At 39.6% G+C, this 21,128-nt stretch overlaps 1 protein-coding gene across 10 annotated transcripts in view; it reads left to right on the top strand.

The window, feature by feature from the left end:
• Positions 1 to 21,128, top strand: part of Idh1 (isocitrate dehydrogenase (NADP(+)) 1) — a 41,782-nt gene that overhangs the window by 5,241 nt on the left and 15,413 nt on the right. For 8 of the 10 annotated variants that reach the window (XR_015449181.1, XR_015449182.1, XR_015449183.1 and 5 more), the window contains exons 3-9: positions 2,342 to 2,633; positions 4,812 to 4,917; positions 6,119 to 6,296; positions 7,584 to 7,735; positions 10,234 to 10,374; positions 11,099 to 11,261; positions 20,855 to 20,905. Coding sequence is in view for 6 of the 10 variants with exons in the window: in XM_087206214.1 (XP_087062340.1) it covers positions 2,342 to 2,633; positions 4,812 to 4,917; positions 6,119 to 6,296; positions 7,584 to 7,735; positions 10,234 to 10,374; positions 11,099 to 11,261; positions 20,855 to 20,905 (1,083 nt within the window). In the remaining 4 variants the exon portion in view is untranslated. Of the gene's footprint in view, positions 1 to 2,341; positions 2,634 to 4,811; positions 4,918 to 6,118; positions 6,297 to 7,583; positions 7,736 to 10,233; positions 10,375 to 11,098; positions 11,262 to 12,736; positions 13,697 to 14,536; positions 16,503 to 20,854; positions 20,906 to 21,128 lie in introns of those variants that run through there. The other 2 variants (XM_087206216.1, XM_004851135.4) reach the window with 2 other exon arrangements.

The following is a 21,128-nucleotide window of genomic DNA, read 5'->3' on the forward strand; positions in this document are numbered from 1 at the left end:
TTTGGACATGGAGTCCTTATGACTAGTAAGAAAACTTAGTGGTTACAGCCCAAGGAACTTTTGGAGGCTCAAAAAGAATTTTAAGTTATTCCAAAATTGCTATTATTACCACCAGGTTCTTTGGGGCAGGAGAAGTGGTTAATTTATTTATTTTATGTACAAGGTGTGATCAAAATATGAGATGACTGTTTAATAAAAAAATTGTATTTCGGTAAAAGATATATTATCATGAATCTCCCTCAGAATTCTTCTCCTTGCCTCGAATACACTCATCCCATCCTTTTGCTACTTTCTGAAGCTGTTCTGGTAGTCCTCTTTTGTGTCTGCATGAGGTATAATAACACAGTGAATGCTGCTACTGAGCACCGTCCAACAGAAAGGCAGGCGCATAAGATGTATCCTCATTCACCATATTCACTTATGCACTAAATGACTTCTGGCTCTTCCCCAAAGTCAAAATGACCATGAACGGTAAATGTTTCGAGTCAATTCAGGACATCGAGGCAGCCATGACAACTAAAGACACTCATGAAAGAGAAGTTCTCAAACTGCTTCAGAAAGTGGCAACAATGATGAGATAAGTATTCAGAGTGAGAGGGAATATATTAAGGGGGTCAATGGCAGTGTGACTTTTACTGTCACAGTTTTAAAATTTAACCCTTCACCATTTGGGGTGATCATACTGCATAGGCCAAACAGTGGTCTAAGAACTTTTTTTTTCTTGGTTTTTTGAGACAGGGTCTTGCTATGCAGTTCAGGCTGGCCTTGAACTTATGTAGGCAGGTTGGCCTCGAACTTGCAGCGATCCTCCTGCCTCAGCCTCCTAAGTGCTGGGATCATAGGTGTGTGCCACTATGCCCAGGAGTCTCAGAACATTCATTCTTTCTTTTCTCTTAGAAATATTAAGGAAAGGAGCCAAAAAAATCTATTAATTTGCTGGTAGATTCTTCTGAGAAATGGTTCCTAGAACATGAAAATTTCCAACTACACTTCTTAGGGATTCGGCATTAGACATTTGTCGATACTCAGGATTCCTTAGGCCAGAAGATAGAGTATATGGTTTTGTTAGATTTATATGAATTATCAAAGATCAAAGCTAGAAATGAAGCCAGGCATGGTGGTGCATGCATGCCTGTAATCCAGCACTGAGGAGGCTGAGGCAGTACGAGTTCAAGGATTGTTGTGAGTCTGAGGCCCACCTGCACTACAAAGTGAGACTCTGGCTTAAACCAAAAAAAAAAGGAAATAAATCAAGCATCAGACTTGGTGGTCCATGCCTGTACCAGCACTCTGGGAGGCTAAGTAAGGAAGATTGCAAGTTTGAGACCAGCCTGGGCAATGTAGTGACTTAGGGAGACCCCCATCTCAAAATAAAAACTAAAAAAGGGGATGGGATTGTAGTTCAGCGGTACCACAAAAGTAAGAATAAATCCATCAAGATTGCAATTTCTGTACTTGTGTCAGCAGTTGGGCTATATAAAGAAAGGAAGATATAAAAACTAAAGAGATATTCAGAGACTTCATGGTTTAGCAATGTTGAGAACTTTCTTTAAAGTCTTGGAGAATAAACTAGTTACATTATTTTGTTTTTACTACTTTCAACAACTATTACACTTTAAAACTTTACAATCATTTTCTATGCTCCATGGACAACCAACATTCATAAAGCTCTGAATGACCTGCAAAATAGATAGGTGTTGATATATTTTAAGCTAAAATTTTGTAGCATATACAAGACGTTGGTGGATTCCATTGCTTACACAATATATTACAGGCTTGTTTCCAGAACAGAGAGACTTGCCTAAGACTAGAGGGAGGTTCCCTGCATGATTAACCAGCATTAATGAAGGAGACGTTAGCTTTTTTGGCATGGATTATCAGCTCTATCTCGACCACCACTTTAATGCCAAAATAACGCAAAAAGCTTTCCATACCCTTTTTTTTTTTTTAAAGCACAATCTCACTAAGGGAAAGATGAAGGTGATAGCTAGGTTTAACTTGTATGCTAAGTATGTGGAGGGAAACCAGGCCAAAGGTTGCTCATGTGCTGTGATTGCTTCTATACAGAGAATAACAGGAGGTAGTTTGGCAGCGTTTGTTGGTTTCTAGTTTCCTGGTAGACAGCTTCCCACAATAGTGCAAGGAGACTGGTGCAGCCCTCCATCCTGTCTGAGTTCCTTCTGTGTTTAGGGTATGTATTCATTTTTAAAACCTGACAGATTAGGGTATGTTCAGGGGCCTTCACTTTCTGTACAACAAACTCTGTATGCCATTACTGTGATCACACATTATAACATCAGTTTGGCTGAAAAGTTGTATTTATCCTTTTTCCCCTCCGAAGCTATGACTTAGGTATAGAGAATCGGGATGCCACCAATGACCAGGTCACCAAGGATGCTGCAAAAGCTATAAAGAAGTACAACGTTGGTGTCAAGTGTGCCACCATCACCCCTGATGAGAAGAGAGTTGAGGAGTTCAAGTTGAAACAAATGTGGAAATCACCAAATGGCACCATCCGAAATATTCTGGGTGGCACTGTCTTCAGGGAAGCTATTATCTGTAAAAATATCCCCCGGCTTGTGACTGGATGGGTAAAACCCATCATCATCGGTCGTCACGCCTATGGGGATCAAGTAAGTCATTCTGACATAATTGGATTCTTCATATTTTTTTGTGTGGCCCAGCAGTTCCAACTTACATGTTTTATTCTGAGGCAAAATTGAGAAATCTGGATATGTACAACTACATATTTGTACATATTTAGGTACAGATAAATATAGATAAACTTATAAATAGGCACCCATTTGGGCAAACATGATTTTTTCCTGACATGTTTTCTCTTCCTCTATCCTTTACACTGTATGATATTGCCATTTTTGTGTCAGTAATTTCATATGATCCAACTGGTCCAGTAGTTTTCAACACTGGCCACGATGGGATCCCCCATACAAATTTTTCAGTGGTTTGATTTTTTTTTTGTTTTGTCTTTTTTGTTTGTTCCTCTGTTTTAATTCCTATATTTGAGTCTTATCAAACTCATATCTGAAATCTGAATTCAATGGGGTTTAAACTACACATACAGAATTGAGAACCACCAAAGTTGTATTAAACTTTTTATAAAAGACAAACTGATCAAGTAGTTGAAAACACTCTCCTTAAAGTATTCCTTCCTGCTTAGAAAACAAATGTAGTTTTCGTACTGCTGTGTAAGTAGGCTCATTGCCAAATTAAGCAGAAAAACTGCCAGCTAAACAGATTCTGATTGCTGTGTTGAAACTGAGGTTTCAGAATTTCATAGAAAATAGCTTGTGTCTTAAAACAGGAATCTGTAATGCTGAAATCTAGCTATGTAGTCAGCCCTGAACACAGTGGCTAGAATAGATGTGTCTCTGTTCCTAGGGACACGTCACCAGCTCATTCCTTGGGGATCTGTTAATTGTGTTTCGCCCTGTGGCTCAAACTGTCCTTTCACCATGGCCAGTCCTTCATAAACACCTCCCAGTGACCAAGGGAAGGGAACATAGAAAGCAAGAGTACAGATTCCTTAATCCTGGGAACACCACCTTGAGTTCTTACTGGTTCAGTCTTTTTGTCCTCTTTGTTTTCTTTTGTTTTTACATTTTTTGTGGCTTTAGTCATGTGGTAGAATGGCCATTCTAGTTTTTAAAGTCCAGGTTGAAAATTTCACACATCACATTGATTCACCCACTGTTAAATACACAGGTAAGTCTCTGCAAGCATTTATGGTCCCTCGGTGCCTCAGTTTCTTCCTTTTGAGAAATGAGAACAAGTTACTCTCTGTGGTGAAGGACTTTATGTCAGAAGTATTCTGCATAGAGTGGATATTTCAGCTTTTTTGTTACCTGACTGCTCTTTTACCAACTGTTGCTAGTATTACGGTAAACTAATAGGTGTGGCTGGCACCCGCTGGTATCTGTGTCCAAGGCATTGAATTAATCCAAGTCACTAAAGAAGGTGAAGTGCAGCAGTGACTTGAGGAAGCCCAGTGTGTGCTGGGCACATTTCTCCACTAGCTCAGGCCCATAAAGCATGAGGCTATCTTTGAATGCCCCTTTTACTGGGGCCATCAACCTGTCATAATTTCTTTCAGAATGATGGTGTCTTGTAGACATGAGCCTGGTGTTAGTAACAGTGATGAATGTGGGGAGATTGAGCCCTGAAAATTGAAATTAAGGACCAGATTCCAAGCCTTTTGAGCCTGAATGTAGCATTTCCACTGTGTCACAGTTCCTTCCTTATAGGACTGTGTACAAATCCAATGAGATCAGCACTTCCAGCGCCTGGTATGTAGTAAGGCCACGGTGTTAGCACTCTCATCATTGTCTTTAATTCTAAAATTAGAATTATTAGCACCTCCCTCCAGAAGTTTTCTTACCTCAAGGCCACAGTCAACTCTCTTCGCATCCTTGTAGTTTTTTTTTTAATCCCCCCAGCTCCCCTTTTAACATTTGAAACCTCTTTTGTTGCTTCTTATTTATGTTAGTCTTTATTAGGTTGTAAGCTTCCTAAAAGAAAATGCCTTATGTTATTCCCTGCCCTCTCCCAATTAATTCTTATAGAACTGCCCTGTATATGGTAGGCACCTAATAAATATTTACTGAATTTAATGTGCACTACCACTAGCTAGAAGAGCTCTCTGGATCTCTTCCCCTTCATCTCTTAAGAAGAAGGTCAAGCTAACCTGCCCTGTTTGTCTAGGTGTCTTGTAGGTCTATATTTTTTCTTTTTCCTATAATTTCTGTTAGAGTGTTTTTCTTATTTGATATCTTTCCCCCCCCACACACACACAGTATAGAGCGACTGATTTTGTTGTTCCTGGGCCTGGGAAAGTAGAGATAACCTACACACCAAGGGATGGAGTCCAGAAGGTGACATACCTGGTCCATAACTTTGAAGGTAAGTGTGAGCCCATCACAAGCTACATTTTCTTTAAACACGATCTAGTCAATGTTATTACTTGTTTTTTAAAGTTAGTTATGTGACTGCTTAAAAATACAACTTAATCTATAAGATTTCTGCAGAACTCAAAATCTAACATGAAAAGGTAATTGGCTTCCATGCCTTCTCATGTCATGCATACAGGCACAAAGGGGTTAGCTGGTTAATCGGAAATGTAGGCAAAGACAAGTAAATAATTACAGTATATTCCTATCTGAAAACATGGAGCAAAGGTTGGCAAAAGTCTGTTCTGCACGAATTGTGTAAATTAATGTTAAAAGACCCAAATCAACTGTCAAGTAATCTTGCCCTTCTGGCTGGTTTGTATTTGGAATTAGTTTCATTATTTATTGCCTGAAATGTTCTTCCTGTTCTACTTTTTTATTTTTGGAAAGTAAAACATTTGCTGTTTGCCTTTTCTTCCTCTGCTGCTTCAAATATCCCTCAAGGCAAGTCCCATCCAAAAGTTGTTAAAAGCACTCATACGGACAAAAACCCTCCCTTTTATTTTCTTTGCTTCTAAATGATACCATTTCAATAGAAACTAGTTCTGCAGGTTTGAGCACTTTTCTATTTCTGAGCCAAGTTAACCTTGGGCATTGGCATGGGTTCTACTTCTGACTTTCAGTAATAACAGAGTTCAGCTCTGTTAATAAGAGCTGTAAAACAGTAGTGATTACATGTAACACAGTTACTTTTTCTCCAGTTAAGTAGGCAAGCTTCATATCCTCCAGGAAATTATAAGGATGTTCAGTCAGTATTTGAAATGCAAATCTTTCTCAACAACCAAGGATTGAGTACACACTTAAATTTAAAATACCCATTGATTATTGTTGTAGGACTTAAAAGCCAAATCCAAAATTATGTATCCAGTTTTGAATACATTTCTGGTTCATATTAGTAGTTTTTGGTATTTCAGTGTCTTAAAGACCATATGTTTTGCTTATTTGTAGTTCCCTTCCAACTATCCTTATGTAAAATTGACTTTTGTTCCATTTTGTGCCTTGGGAACTCATATCCTATGTAAGATGGAAACCTTTCTGGGACTTTCGAAGTCTAGCCTCAGACATGACAGCTAAGACTTGATCCTTTGGTCATGGTGACTAGCCTTGTTACACTTATGACACGTTTACCTTCCTCCTGTTTTCTCTCTTGGCAGAGGGTGGTGGTGTCGCCATGGGGATGTATAATCAAGATAAGTCAATTGAAGACTTTGCACACAGTTCCTTCCAAATGGCGCTGTCTAAGGGTTGGCCTTTGTATCTGAGCACCAAAAACACTATTCTGAAGAAATATGATGGACGCTTTAAAGACATCTTTCAGGAGATATATGACAAGTAACTACAGTTGTTTTATTCCTTTTTCTATTCTTTTTCTTTTCAAGTAAGCTGGCACTTATAGAACAGAATCTGCATCTCTAACCCATTGACTCTGGGACAAACCAAGTGAAAATCATCACTTAATTAGATGAAGACAAAACTAAGATTCAAAGAGGTGAAACAAAACCATGCTGAGTTGCTTTTAGAAGGAAAATGTATTCTTAAGTAAGGGCCCCACAGTGATTTTTTACAGAGTGAGGCTGTTTTTTCTTTTTTGGTTCAACAATTTTATTTCTCCACTGGAAACTTATGAATGCTTCAGTTATTCTGCATCTACAACCAAATTTGGTATAATCTTTTTAGTTTGAAACATCCTAATGTAGAGGTATCCCCTCATTAGTTTTTTTTTAATTATTTACATATTAATTGGTACATTTTAGGTATACAGTACATTTACATTTATCATTGGGTGCTTGTACCTGTACATGATATATCTTAGTTCTTATTTTTCCCCCATTACCTGTGCACCCTTCACCCCCTCCGCCCTTCCCTATTTACATAGACTTGGTTTCCATTTTTTTTTTCTTTCTCATAATTTTTCCTTTCCCTTCTTCCCTTTCCCCTTCCCCTCCCACCACCCCTACCCCTTTGGACCTTTTCCTATTTCAAATTATCAGTTATTCATTTTAATCATTTTCATCCTTATTTACGCTTTCAGTTTCTCACACTAGAGAAACTATTCGGTATTTACACGTGTGTCCTATTTATTTCACTTAAGAGGATGGCCTCAATATGCATCCATTTGGCTATAAATGACTCTAGTTTCTCGTTCTTTATGGCTGAGTAGTACTCCATTTTATTAAAAAAAAACACATCTTTATCCAATTTCCAGTTGATGGGCACTTGGGCTGTTTCCAAACTTTAGCTATTACAAACTGTGCTGCTATAAACATAGATGCACATATATCGCTGTGGTACTATTCTTTTAATTCTTTGGGGAAGATACCCAGTAGGGGACTAGCTGGGTCAAATGGGACCTAGGAGCGAGGCTGTTTTAATGTTTGAATCAAAGTCCCCTGTTAGTGATAGAAAGTTCTGCTATTTCAGGTGTGTGTTTGAGTCAGGCCTGGTGGTGTTCTCAGCCCGAAAATGCTTGGGCAGGGATTTGAGCCTATTTCTGTTGGCTTCCCAGTTTGTGCAGCTTCTACTAAAAATGGTGCTTCCTGTCCCCACCCACTATCCTCTTTGGGAGAAATAAAACCAATTACCTTTGTTATTGTTCTTGTTTTTCATCTGTTTCTTTAGGCAGTACAAATCCCAGTTTGAAGCCCAGAAGATCTGGTATGAGCACAGGCTCATTGATGATATGGTGGCCCAAGCTATGAAGTCAGAGGGAGGCTTCATCTGGGCCTGTAAAAACTACGATGGCGATGTACAGTCAGATTCTATTGCTCAAGGTAAGGAGGCAGAGGACCGAGAGGAAGTGGAGCCTGCTTGGTAGCAATGAAGTGTGCAGTTTGAGTAAGGGATTTTGTAGCTTTTAGTTGTAAAATCGTGAAATGTTAGTGCTGCAAGGCATCAGGCCCATCCTCTTATCTGACAGATGAGGAAGTTAAACTAAGACTGGGGAAGTGATTTTATTCAGGGCCATATAGGAAGTATAGTAACTGGGTGCATTGACACCCCTGGCTCCAGCCTTAGAACTTAATAACATTTTTCTCTCAAACTGTTTCCCTACTTGAAGTTTCCCTCCAGTAGACAGCCAACTACCTGATCTGAAAAATCATTCCCTTTCCTTGCTCTCATTTTCCTCCAGTTCTTACCACAATGTAAAAATGCCAGGGCACTCAGGCAAGGAGAGGTAGTGAAGGCCCTGGATTGTCTGTTAACTGAGGTTGGTGACTGCAAGAGCTCATTCATCTAGCAGCAAGTCCTGATTATAAATACTCCTCCTTCAGCTAACCTCAAAGGCTGTTCTAGTACTTTTTAACACAAATAGTTACTGCCCAGCTTTCAGCACAAAGCAGCAGAGCAAAGAAGCCTAACACTATTCACAGAAATTCAAGATACCAGGTGCTCATGCCGGGGGTGAACTCCAAATCATCCGAAATTCTCCCCTGTTTGATTTCCTCAGCACCAAGCTGCTTTTCCGGTTTCTGTTCCCCATGGTGGCTGTGTGAACTTGAATCTCCCCAGGTGAATGTTTGTGTTAGCCCTAATCACGTTTGCTTTCTCCCAGGAAGTACTACTACTTTTTCTCTTATGAAAATCAAATATCTCTTTATCAGTTTGAAAGTCAGTAGAACAGCCCAGTGAAAAATAGCTTTCATGTGAGATATATGAATTTCATAACTCTCTGTACCCTCCTTCTGTGTCCCTAAATCTTCATAATCACTTGTCCTGAATGCACAGAGGAGGGAGTGGTGTTTTATGGTGACTCCATGGAAGACAAGGACAACTATTCCTTGTATGCAGAGTTTTGGGACAGGGACCCAAAGTTATTCCATTGTTTTAAGTGTCCTGATTGCAACAAGAAGAGAGTAGAGAAATATTTCATATGTAAATGCCAAATTAAGGAAATCCAAAGGATTTTGAAATAAAAAGGTATAAAGTTGGCAGTTCCTGAAGAGAGACCTACCCAAGACCCAGTGTTGGTCCAGAGCCTATAGGTCGTTGATCTTAGGCAACTCAACAGATTAAAAGGCAGCAGGGGCTGGGATGTAGCTCAGTGGCTCAATGGTGCCACACCTGCCTGGCAAGCACAAGGCCCTGAGTTCATTCCCTGGTACTGGAAAAAAAAAAAAAAGGGCAGCAGAGCTGTCTTCCCTCTTATTTTTCTCAAGAGGTGTAAGACACTTTGGACTCAACACCATTTCATTTATGACCTCAGATCTGACAATGGCACTGGGTTGTGTCTCCTAATCTTAGTAGATAGACAAATTTACCTTGGTATGGTGACTGTGCACTTCTGTAATAAACATCTGAGTGTTTATGAAATCTAGGGGGAATGTGGTAATATGAAAGGAGCTACTAATACAACACAGAAATCTCTTAATGGTACTGAAAGTTGACCAAAAAATAAGTATAATTGGGCCGGGGATTTAGCTCAGTGGTTCCACTGCCTGCCTTGCAAGCACAAGGTCCCGAGTTCGATCCCCAGTACCAAAAAAAAAAAAGTAAGTATAATTAGAGTGATTCTACTTAGTCTTAGATCAGGTTAGGCTTAAAGAAGGTAGCTCTCAGTTTATATTACTAACTTCACAGGTGCTCGTGGCAGGTAGTGAAAATGGAGAAAAGGGTTCTGTGATTTCAGGTGAAGAAGAGTATACAAAAGAAGAGAAATCAATTGCACAAACTTATAAGTTAGAATACGGTTCTCTGAATAGGAAACCATGGAAGAGGACTAGAAGGAGCAAGTGCAGTGTTGTTGGGGACAACCCATGCTCTTTTGGCCTCCTTTTCTTCCTCATCTCAGTGAGTCTGTGCAACTTGCTAGCAGAACACCCTCACATAAGACAAACAGTAATATGCTGAGCTTTTACGCGATAGCATGTACTGTGCTGAGGAGTAGGAATATATATTCATCTAATCCCATTACAATTCAGTGAAGTGGGTGCTTCGATTATCCCCATTTTATAGGTAGGAAATCTAAGTCACAGTAGCTGTGAGGCCACAGAACGAGGGTGAAATGCAATCCGACTCTGAACTCTCCATCATGGAGCAGGTACCCCTGAGGCAAGTGAGGAAACATCACATCCTTCCCAGACCCTTTGACTCTAAGATCTGGAGCAAGAGCTCTGCTTTCTGAAAGGCAGAAGAGTTACTGATAGCTCCATGGGCTCATGTTTACTTTGTTTCCCAAGACCTGACAAGATTGAGTCAGTTGTCCTCAGGTCTGAGAGGCCGGTGCTCTTCACACATTTGGACCCAATACTTCATATTCTGCTGCCTACAGGTTACGGGTCCCTTGGGATGATGACCAGCGTGCTGATTTGTCCAGATGGCAAAACAGTAGAAGCAGAGGCTGCCCATGGGACTGTTACACGCCACTACCGCATGTACCAGAAGGAACAGGAGACCTCCACCAATCCTATTGGTAAGACGGTGTCCACTTCTGCACTGACTTCCAACCAGGAGTGCTCCCCAAGGCAATCCAGAGGAGCTCAGACATGTCCCTTGGGTGCTCAGTGTTTGGTGTCCAAAATCATCACTAAATATCTGATTCCTTCTAACAGGACCTATTTTAAGATACTTCTTAAAACACACAATAAGTACTTCTCTATTTTGTGGGAATGTAGATGTTATGGAGAGAAATATTATCAGCATTTTCAGTTACCTCTGGTGCAGTGAAATTTGAAATCTATAAATAAAAGCTACATGGATAGATCCTTCCATGAAGGTTTCAAGGACAGCACTTTGAAAGCAATTGCAGGCCTGGGTATTTAGTTCAGTGGTCCTGGCACCTGCCTCGCAAGTGCAAGGTCCCAAATTCGATCCCCGGTACCAAAAAAAAAATAAAGCAATTGCAGCCTACAAAGAAGAGACAAACACAGATAAAAAAAAATGCATAAGTGGCCTTTTCTAAATTAGCATAAGTGCCTTAGGCTTCAAGCACTAGTGCTACACCATGAAAGTGAATTTTCGAGTTTCTATTGGGCAAAATATTTCCAACTTTTCTAAAACTTCCAGGCCTTTTGGATAGCATCTAATGAAGTATATCACCTAAGCAAATACTTTTCTATTTCAAGGAAATGTGAAACATTTGAGATCCCTAAAACTAAGATGATTGAAGTGTATGGGGTATTTGTTTCTCCCTTTAGCTTCCATTTTTGCCTGGTCCAGAGGGTTGGCCCACAGAGCAAAGCTTGATAACAACACCGAGCTCAGCTTCTTTGCAAAAGCTTTAGAAGAAGTCTGCATTGAGACCATTGAGGCTGGCTTTATGACCAAGGACTTGGCTGCTTGCATTAAAGGTTTACCCAAGTAAGTGTAAGACAGTGCCTGTAAATTGTCAGATCAAGAACACTTTTGGCATTATGAGATAGAATTTTTTGTAACTATGCAGCTGCTCAACTTTATGTCTGCATCGTATCAGGAAAGTAGTGAAAGACAATACAGAAACGCAAGGATAAAGCAGCACAGTAGTCAGACTTTCAAGTGCAAACTAGGCCGCAGGCTACATTCGATCTGTGGGCTGGACAGTAACTTGCTCATCTCTAATCTAGTTATCAATTGTTGAATGAAAAGGTTCTGTTTGATTTTAAGAAGAAAAAAATAGATAATTGCAAAGGTAATTATGAGGCTAGTTTATTCTACCCTTTTATTTATTTTTTTAATTTACAAATGAGAAAAGTAAGCAGTTCAAGTATAAAATGTCCAGTTGAGTCCAACTGATAAAACATCCTTTTAGTAACTGTAACTATCAATCCAGTATTCAAGGGCCTGTGTGTTCCCCAGGGTGTTTCCGAGGGCATGGTAGCCAGTGCCCCACCTGGATTAGCTGCTAATCATACTCCTCCTCAAAGTCAGAGTTAGTGACTCTGACCCACCTCAAGAAATTCTGCTAAGAGCCAGGGATTTGGCTCAGTGGTTCTGCTGCCTGCCTGACAAGCGGAAGGTCCCGAGTTCAATCCCTGGTACAAAAAAAAAAAAAGAAAAAAAAAAAGAAATTCTGCTACAATTTAGCACTAAAATCATGTCCCAGTGTTTCCCAAAGATCTCAGGATCGCTGCATTCCGGTAAAGGGTATATACTCCATTACCATGTTTCTTAACTTGAATTTCCAGCAACAATACAGTGTTTGAAATGTTCTTAGCAGTTTAGGATCTTCATAGCCTGGGTTTTTTTGTTTGTTTGTTTTTTGGTACCAGGGATCGAACTCGGGTCCTTGCGCTTGCGCAGCAGGCGGCGAAACCACTGAGCTAAATCCCCGGCCCTTCATAGTCTGTTTGATAGACACTTACCTGCAGGATTATGTCAGCCAGTACATTGTCTTTTGGTTTTCTTACGTAAGACACTGATAAAAATAAGAGCATTAATGCTTGCTTTAAGGACTTGTGAGAGCACATGGAAATGTAGGTAAAGGCATGGCTGTACCCTGAATAGGTTTTTGTTATTTCTCAGAATGATGAAAGTGGATGAGTTTGGTTTTTCTGGCTTTAGTGTGAACTGAAGCTCTGTAATAATTTCAGCCCCAAAGCTTCGTGGCAGGCAACTTACATGAGTGGAGGAGCCTCCCTCACAAGCTGCCCACAGCCTGCGTCCTGAGCCTGGGTCAACCCCTAGAACCTTGAGTATAGTCATTGCCTATAAATTGTAGCTTGTTAATGTTAATTGATTTTCTTTGAGAAGTAAATAGAACACGACCTTAAGTAGCACTTCCAGGATCTTTTTCCTCTACCTCCTGTCATCTCAGAGACAAACTAAGTTTCCTTGTTTTCTTTTCCCTCCCCTATTAGTGTGCAACGTTCTGACTACTTGAATACGTTTGAGTTCATGGACAAACTTGGAGAAAACTTGAAGATAAAACTAGCTCAGGCCAAACTTTAAGGTCACACCTGGGCTTAGGAAGATTAAGTGTTTTTGGTAACTAGGTCCACAGGTTTACATTTTTTTGTATAACACTCAAGGGTATAAAAACAAAATCAATTTTGTAATTTGTTTAGAAGCCAGAGTTGATCTTTTCTACGAGTTTATAGCCTTTCTCTTATACATGGAGTTATTGCCACCTTTGTGAACATGGCAGAGAACATTTTTTAAATTGTATTTTATTTTCTAGTAGCAGCCTAGGATTCCTTTAGTACCCATTCCTGTTCATTGTCACTTTCCTCATGTTCTGATATAAATGACCAAAATCGAGACCTCGAAAGGTTGCCTTTTTGAGTAACCTTTGGGGACATTAGCCACAGTGTTGTTCCCTAAAATACATGTAAAGTAGAAATTCACTCCCTTCCCTCCTGTCGCTGAGCACAGCCACTGGAAGGTTTGGGTGTTACAGATGTCCCATTATGCCAGCTAGAGATCTACATTGAACTTGCACATGATTGGAACAAAGAGTGTGAGCGTAACTAAAATGTGCTGAAGACAGTGCAGTCATTTTTGTAAAAATCTTATGGAATGTGACCAATATGGTGAATATTTTTGAGGCCACCAGGGAGTTCAGAACCCAGAGTAAATACTGGCTGGAGGTTTGTCCTGCATTCGTTCTCTTCCTGTTCCTGGCCTGACCTGAGTATTTTCTTACCCTAAATAGCATATTTCATCCATATGCAATAATGTGAGCTATACCAGTTTTGAACCTGCTGGCCTATTTCCTTTCTTTCATATAAATGTGATTTCCCTGAAGTTGATATTAAACACTATTGTAGTCCTGTTGTTCATCTGAATTGTTAATTTTAATGAAAATTACATGCTAATCACTCTTCTGAGTTTTTATTTACGTGTGCTGACATGCCGAGTACCATGTACATTATAGACATAGGAATTTGACTTGAAAAAAACCTCTGATCTCTGAAGTTCACTGTGGGGGAAATGGATAAATAAAGAAACAGACAGTGAGACGTAGAGTTGGCAAGTGGAAGGGAAGATGACCAAAAATAGAATTAAAGAAGTGGACAATAGGGGCTATCTATACAGTTCAGACATTATCTTGTACGTTAATAGGGAGCTAGTGAAGACTTTTAAGAAAGAAGAGACATGATAATATTTTTATTTTAAAAAAAAGAAAAGAAAAATATCCCAGGCAACTTTATAAAAAGAATAGGTAGGGCTGAGTGTGGTGACAGACATCTGTAATCTGAGACAGGAGAATTGCCTCGAGTTTGAGGCCAGCCTGGGCTATGTACCAAGACCGTCTCAAAAAAAAATTTTTTTTAATTTAAAAAAATAAAAAGAACAGGGTTGTGAGGGGTAGAGTGGTGGGCACAATGGCCAGAGACCACCTAGCATATTTCACATAGCATATTTCATCCATGTGCAATAATGTGGAGGACTTTAGGTGGGACACTGAAGATCTGGATAAAGCAGGGCGACTGAGAAGGGACTGGTGTGGGGATGAGGAGGGCTTGGGAGAAGGAAGTTGAATGGTAGGGCCTCAGCAAGATAACGTGGGGGTTGAGGGAAAAGAATAAGTCAAACGGGCTTCCCAGGTCACTTCACATCTGGAGAAAGGCCGTCTCAGCCAAGCATCTTTGGGAGGAAGACTCGCAGCTTTTGCACACACATGCCTCAAACGCCACCCGTCTCTTGGTTATTTCTAGTCTGCCTTCCTGACAAGCTTGGAGTGAGGCCCGGACACTGCCTCAACACAAATCCCTTTGAAGGCCCAAAACAACACAGCCTTTCAGGATCCCGGGAGAGCTGCTGTAAGATGTGCTCTTTACCCTCTTCTTCCAGTACTGCCCTCAAGGTACACCTCAGTTTAAGCCCATGACCTAGAACAGCCCCCTTGCCAGGAGAGGCTCATGAAGGCGGCTATGTGGCCTGGGCAGTTTATCCCTCTGACCAACCTGAAGTTAGAAACCAACCCACTTGAGCTCTGCTGAGGGAGAGACAGAGGGTAATCAGGTTCCACAAAAGACTACCTGGTCACTCAGTGGGGAAAAAACTACTAGCTTCTAGTTAAAATGTTAAAGCATCAAATCAAAGGCAGTAAATATTTTCATCTTCTATATGAGATTTTAATATATTTTATAGAAGATTTACAACTCATAATCTGTAGTTCATGAAAATAATAGGGATCTGCAAAATTTAGAGTAAAAAAAATCCCAATGTTTTGTTGCTTGGCTTTGATGGCATTGTGGGCTGCTAAATTTATTTTTGACTAATCTGCTCCAATGTAAAGATCTACCAACCACTCATTTTAACAGTGATGGCTATAAATCATTTTTAAATAGGGTAGATAGGTATTAAAAGGGAAAGGAACATCCATTCTTTAACAAAATTCCATTGTTTTTTACCAAAGTCCTAACAGATTGGTTGTGTACTGATTTCTAATGACAATTAGAGAGGTTAGTTAACTTACAGGTCTTAAGCCGTCTGATGTACAACAGGCAGGTTAAATGTGTTCCTTTAGATTACTGGACATTTGGCTTTTCATAGAATTCCATCTGTCTTAACATTTAAACTTTACATCAAACATAATTTGTCAAATATAATGTTTGCACTCCCTCTCATCTAAACTTAGCACCCTCTGTTCATATTATTTTAGTGACAATACCTCCATAACTTAGAGCACTCATTTCCCCTCCCATTGACAGGATTTTAATTACTTTAAAAAGTAGAGCTGGGGATGTAGCGCAGTGGTAGAGCACTTACCTAGTATGTGCAAGACCCTGGGTTCAGTTCCCAACAACACACACATGAAAGAATGAAGAAAAGAGTCCACTACTATCCATTCGCTCCACATAGCAGCCTCTGGACTAGGTAATATGTATCATTTTCAGTGTATAATAGTGAAGGAAATTGAAGCAATGAGAGTAGTGATAAAGGTTGCAAAATACATCAGTGACCATTTGGATGGGACCTCAGGAATCCTTACAGCTGAGGTAAATCTCTTTCCACTCTACCTGTAGATTTTGGGTTTGGGTGAAAGAAGAAAGCATCACATGGAACAAAGTGATGGCCTTGGGTTGGATGAGCCTTTAGTTCCTCCAGCACTCAAACCTCCTGGAGTTGGTCAGACATGTCATGCCAGTGTCTGTCAGGATCAACAACTGGCCAAGAACTGGTTAAGGTCCTAAAATAATCAGCAGATGAGGTCAGCTGATCATCTGGGGCTAAAGGTTTTATTTTGTAACAATTTAGAGGATCAGAATCTTTGACCTGGAAAACGACTACTCTTTAGCAAAACGATGGTAGTGGGAACCAGAAATAGAGGAAAAGAGTTCCAGATTTAAATCCTTTTAAGTTTCATGGGTGCTATTTCTTGGAATTTTTAACTGCAAATTTTTAAATTTCAACCTCAACAATTACAGTCACAACTCCCCTGTGGTGTGATACATGCAGTCCTCCCAGGATACTGACAAATGACTTTCTATCTCTGTCTCCCAGCTGAGTTCTTGTATAATAAAAATTTCCCCCTAATTAGAGGCATTGGCTCTTCTCTTAAAAAGATCAGAAACTATATAAAATAATAATGAAGGCTGTAAATATTTATATCAATACTGTGATAAAATTGTTGCATTCTTACCACCCCTCTAATATTAAAGGTTTTATTTCATAGTTCCTGCTGTTTTGCTTTGTTTTGTTTTGTTTTATTTTGTCTTGTTGGTATGGGGATTAAATACTGGGCCCTCACACTGAGCCACATTTCCAGCTCCTTTTTTGGCGTTCATTTTGCGACAAGGTCACATCAAATTGCTAATTTACTAAGCTGGGTTCAAGCTTTTTCATCCTCCTGCCTCAACCTCCCAGAGTGCTGGGATTCCATGCATGTGCCACCATGACCAGATGTTGTTGGTTTTTAGTTTATTTTGTTTCTCTTTTTAGACATGGTCTTGGTACATATTCCAGGCTGTCCTTGAACTGGCTATGTAGCCCAGGCTGTTCTCGAGCCTGCAATCCTCCTGCCTCAGCCATCTGAATGCTGGGATTTAGTACCACAATGTTTGGTCCTATTTTTAATATTAGGATGAAAATTAATTCCAAACCTCTAATTCTTCTGGAATAAAATCTTGAAGAACTCGGAATTTGGATGGTGTCTGAGACTCTGGAGCAAAATTTTGTAGACATTGTTCATTAATTTTGATATTATCCCAAACTTAGAGAAAAATTATAAGAATCATATGAAAAAATTTTTACAATAGTACCCTTTGGTACTTTCACACACACCCAAAATGCAAACACTTATTTTCTGAACCACTTTAGAGTTATTTGAAGACATTTTCCCATTTTATTCCTAAAATCTTCAGCATTTAATTCCATAAAAAGAAAAGACATTCTCTTAGTTAACCACAATACAATTAGCAGAATTAGGAAACCTAATGTTAATTGTTAATATAATATAATAAAGGCTCTATTCAAATTTCAGCAACTATTCCCATAATCTACACCTTCCCCTCTCCTTTCCAGGATCCAATCCAGGGTGACACATTGCATTTAATTGTCATGTCTCTGATCAAAATCAGAAACTGTAAAAGTATGTTATTTGGTGTCTTAGAAATTGAAATTTGGAAAACAGATTCAGAAAAGTCTGCTTCGGTTCAGGGGCAAGTGCAAACTTATGGACAAGTAGTGTTGATTTACTGCAAAGCAGTAAAAAATCTTGAGTAGAAAACTATTGAATGTTGTGAAAGAATAGGAGATGCTTGATAGATAGAAGACAAAGAAAAGAACTTATATACTTAGTAAAAATGTCCATAAAGCAAGGGTCTGATAGCCTTTTGACATACATCTTGAGTGTCTGAATCCAAAACAATTACCTGGTCCTTCCAGATTCTCCACCTGGCAGTACCTTGAGATACACAGATAAGCCCTACTTCCTCCACGACTTACTGACTCATGAGTGTGTGCGTGTGTGTGTGTGTGTGCGTGCGTGTGTGTGTGTGTTCCCAGGCATCCAACCCAGGGTCCCAGGCATAGTAGGGAAGTATTCCAAGTATTCTACAAGTACCAGGCTACATTCCCAGTCCCCAGCTCCATTTTAAGAAGCTCTTTCAATGTTGCTTCCATCCTGATTTTCCTTTTCTTTTCACACTTAGTCTCCTTATGTCTAAAACAATTCCTCATCCTTCCTTTGTCTTTCTAGACCTTGACATGTTTAAATACTATAGGCTAATGTAGGGGCGAAGGAAAAATTCCACTCCCCAAAGATTCATTGGAACAAACTTGTAGATTAAATAGGAGAAAGAGCATGCAAATTTATTAATGTGCAAATGGGGAAAGATCACAGGTGTGTGATTACTCACTAGCCCAATAAGATTTAGAGAATTAAATATCCCTTTTTCTGTAGGGGAGGGGGAGAATGGGGAGGGTCAGGGAAATAGTGCTATTTTAGGGGAACTTAATGAGCTTTGAGAATATACTGGAACAAAGTCTGTTGGGCTGGCAACAGAATGTGATTCTCCATGGGACCAAAACAGGACAATACTGTGTGACAGGTTTATCCAGGGGTCCAGATGTACCTGCCTTGTTTCTCCATTGTGAATTTATTGTTTTCCCCTTTGTAAGCACAGATAATAAATAAGTATAGAGATGCTAGAAATGCCTATTGCTCATCATCAAACTGCACCCATTGGTAACTTTACATCCATCATACTTTCTAAATACATATACTACAATATAAATATATATGTTTATATTTCACTGTAATGAACAGACTTTCCTTCTCTCCATTCATCTATTTATTCATTAATTTACCTGAGTAGGGACTCACAGGTCCTTGTTTTATTCTCTGGGCTGTAATCCATTACTAACACTACATATTTTGATGCCCCAGATTTGGCAAGTGTGAATCCCATCAAGATGGGTCCCAACAGCACCATAACATAAGCATTTGTAAACAGTGAATTTGGCTAAAGAAAAATTCTGTCTTTATATCAGGCCACCCATTGTTACAATTTGTCTTAAGTGGGACTTCCCCTAAGAGGGATATATGGCCTTCCTTTTCTATCAATAGAATCTATTTGTCCTCATCTTCCTCCCATCCTTGACCACCACCTACACTAGTGTCTCAGCTAAAAGTGTTGGAAGATTTCCCTTTGCAAGACTGGAGACTTAAAAGCTTAATGCTATCATTAAAGAACAGTTTGGGGGTAGGTGCAAACAAAGGTATGAGGGTGCTAGAACTGCCCCTTGACTCTTTGTAGAGATGGGAATACTTTTAAAATTTCATTGTCAAGGCTAAGTTATGCAGTCCATGGGATGCAGTTGGGTAGTAATCAAGGGGGACAGGGAAGAGTATGACTGGGCCAGGAGCTGGAGGCTTCAGGGCAGGTGGCAATGTCCTACTGCTTGACAAGGGTGCCTTTCGATAATTTATTATGCTACACGTAATTTTGTGTAGTTTATTGTATTTGCTCTTTTAAACAATAAGTTTAAAAAATACATTAAGGAACCTATTCTGGATCTTTTTGGGCTAACAGCACAAGACCAGGTTGTTCAGGAACAAATCCAGGAACTTTTTCCTTAGTGTTAGCTTTATCTTGCTGACAAAGCCTGTTGTTTTGCTTCTGATAGAGTGACACAATTCAAGTCGGATCATCTTTTTTGGTGGGGGAGGGGTAACTAGGGATCGAACTCAGGACCTTGCACTTGTGAGGCAGGTGGCGGAACCACTGAGCTAAATCCCCAGCCCCTTGTCTTTAATCTTTTACAATAAAAGCTAGAAAGTTGCTCTTTAAGAAGATATTCTGGGGGCTGGGAATTTAGCTCAGTGGTTCTGTCACCTGCCTTACAAACAAAAGGTCCAGAGCTCAATCCCAGGTACCAAAAAAAAGAAAAAGAAGATATTTTGCCCTTCAATTGGAATAGTTCAGAAATTGCAACTGAAATATACACTACTTTTTTGTTTATTTTGGTTTTGGTTTTGGTCTTGTTTTTTTTGTTTGTTTGTTTGAGACAGGGTATCACTATATAGTTAGGCTGGTTCTGAACTCACTGTGTAGTCTAGACTGGCCTCAAACTCACAACGATCCTTCTGTCTCTGCCTCCCAAGTGCTGGGATTACAAGCTTACACCACCATGCCCAGCTACGTAAAGTATTATGTGTAGACACCTAAGGTCCTTAGCTGGCTTTTTGGACCTTCATTCCCTCACTTTGATGAAGCCCTGATACTTTCTTGTTAGAAGTATTTAGGTTTAAAGTTTTTCTTTGATTTCTGCATGAAAATTGTTGTTTTCTCAGTTACCCTTGCTTTATTCTACCTGGAAAGTAATGTCTGATACATTATTTATATGTTCACAGACTAAGCTTCAAGATATGTTCTAACTGAATCATATTTTCCTTTTTTCAGGTCACTACATTTTTACCAATTTCACATTTTTCTCCTACTTTAAGAATTTTTCAGTCATTTTCTACAAGGTTTTAACACTGGATTTCCCAGGCAAACTCCAAAATAAACTACATAATAAAACCTATTAACTGGGCCGGGGATTTAGCTCAGTGGTTTTTCTGTCTGCTGTGTAAACGCAAGGACCCAAGTTCGATCCCCGGTACCAAAAAAAAAAAAAAAAAAAAAACCTATTAACTTTGGCCCTGCATTTTGATTCTAATATTCTAGAGCTATTCTCACCTATTGAAAATTGTTTCATATTTTCCAGGTGTAGTTACTCCTTTTACTAGAATTACCCCCATAAATTTATGTTTTCTGTGATTGTAGTTTTAATTGTATTAGTTAACTGTTCATTCTTGCAAGTTAACTGCCATGCCCTTGTACTATTCCATGGAGACTTACAATCTGGATCTCAGCCAGAGCTTCAAATCTGGTTTTTCCCTTTGTAGGAGAGGATTTTTCCTTTCTTTTGTCTTTGAGCCCAATTCGTGCAGCAAACAGATTTGAGTATGTTCTTCAATCCTGACACTTTTTTGAGAAATCCCACAAGACCTACAACCTCAAGAAGGGGTGATTCTCTTACAGGTCAGGCTGCACCAAGTACTCCAAGTGCACCAGTGCTGAGGGCCAGACAGGGTGAGTTTTGAGTCACTGGGCTTGTTACAAAGTTTTAGTGTGATTCTTTACTAATACAATGGGAATGCCTTTCAGAATTTATTTGGAGTTAACTTGGGTCTCATTTTTCATGACCACCTTCTTCAAATGTCCTAAAGCTATGGCAAGATATACAAAATCTAAAGCAATGTCTGTACTATGAATACCTTAATCCTTGACTTATTCCACAGTTGTGATGATCTCA

Source organism: Heterocephalus glaber, unplaced genomic scaffold, assembly GCF_053883595.1.
Source record: "Heterocephalus glaber isolate CG9 unplaced genomic scaffold, H.glaber_assembly_v1.0 deba00000621, whole genome shotgun sequence".
Lineage (NCBI taxonomy): Eukaryota > Metazoa > Chordata > Mammalia > Rodentia > Bathyergidae > Heterocephalus > Heterocephalus glaber.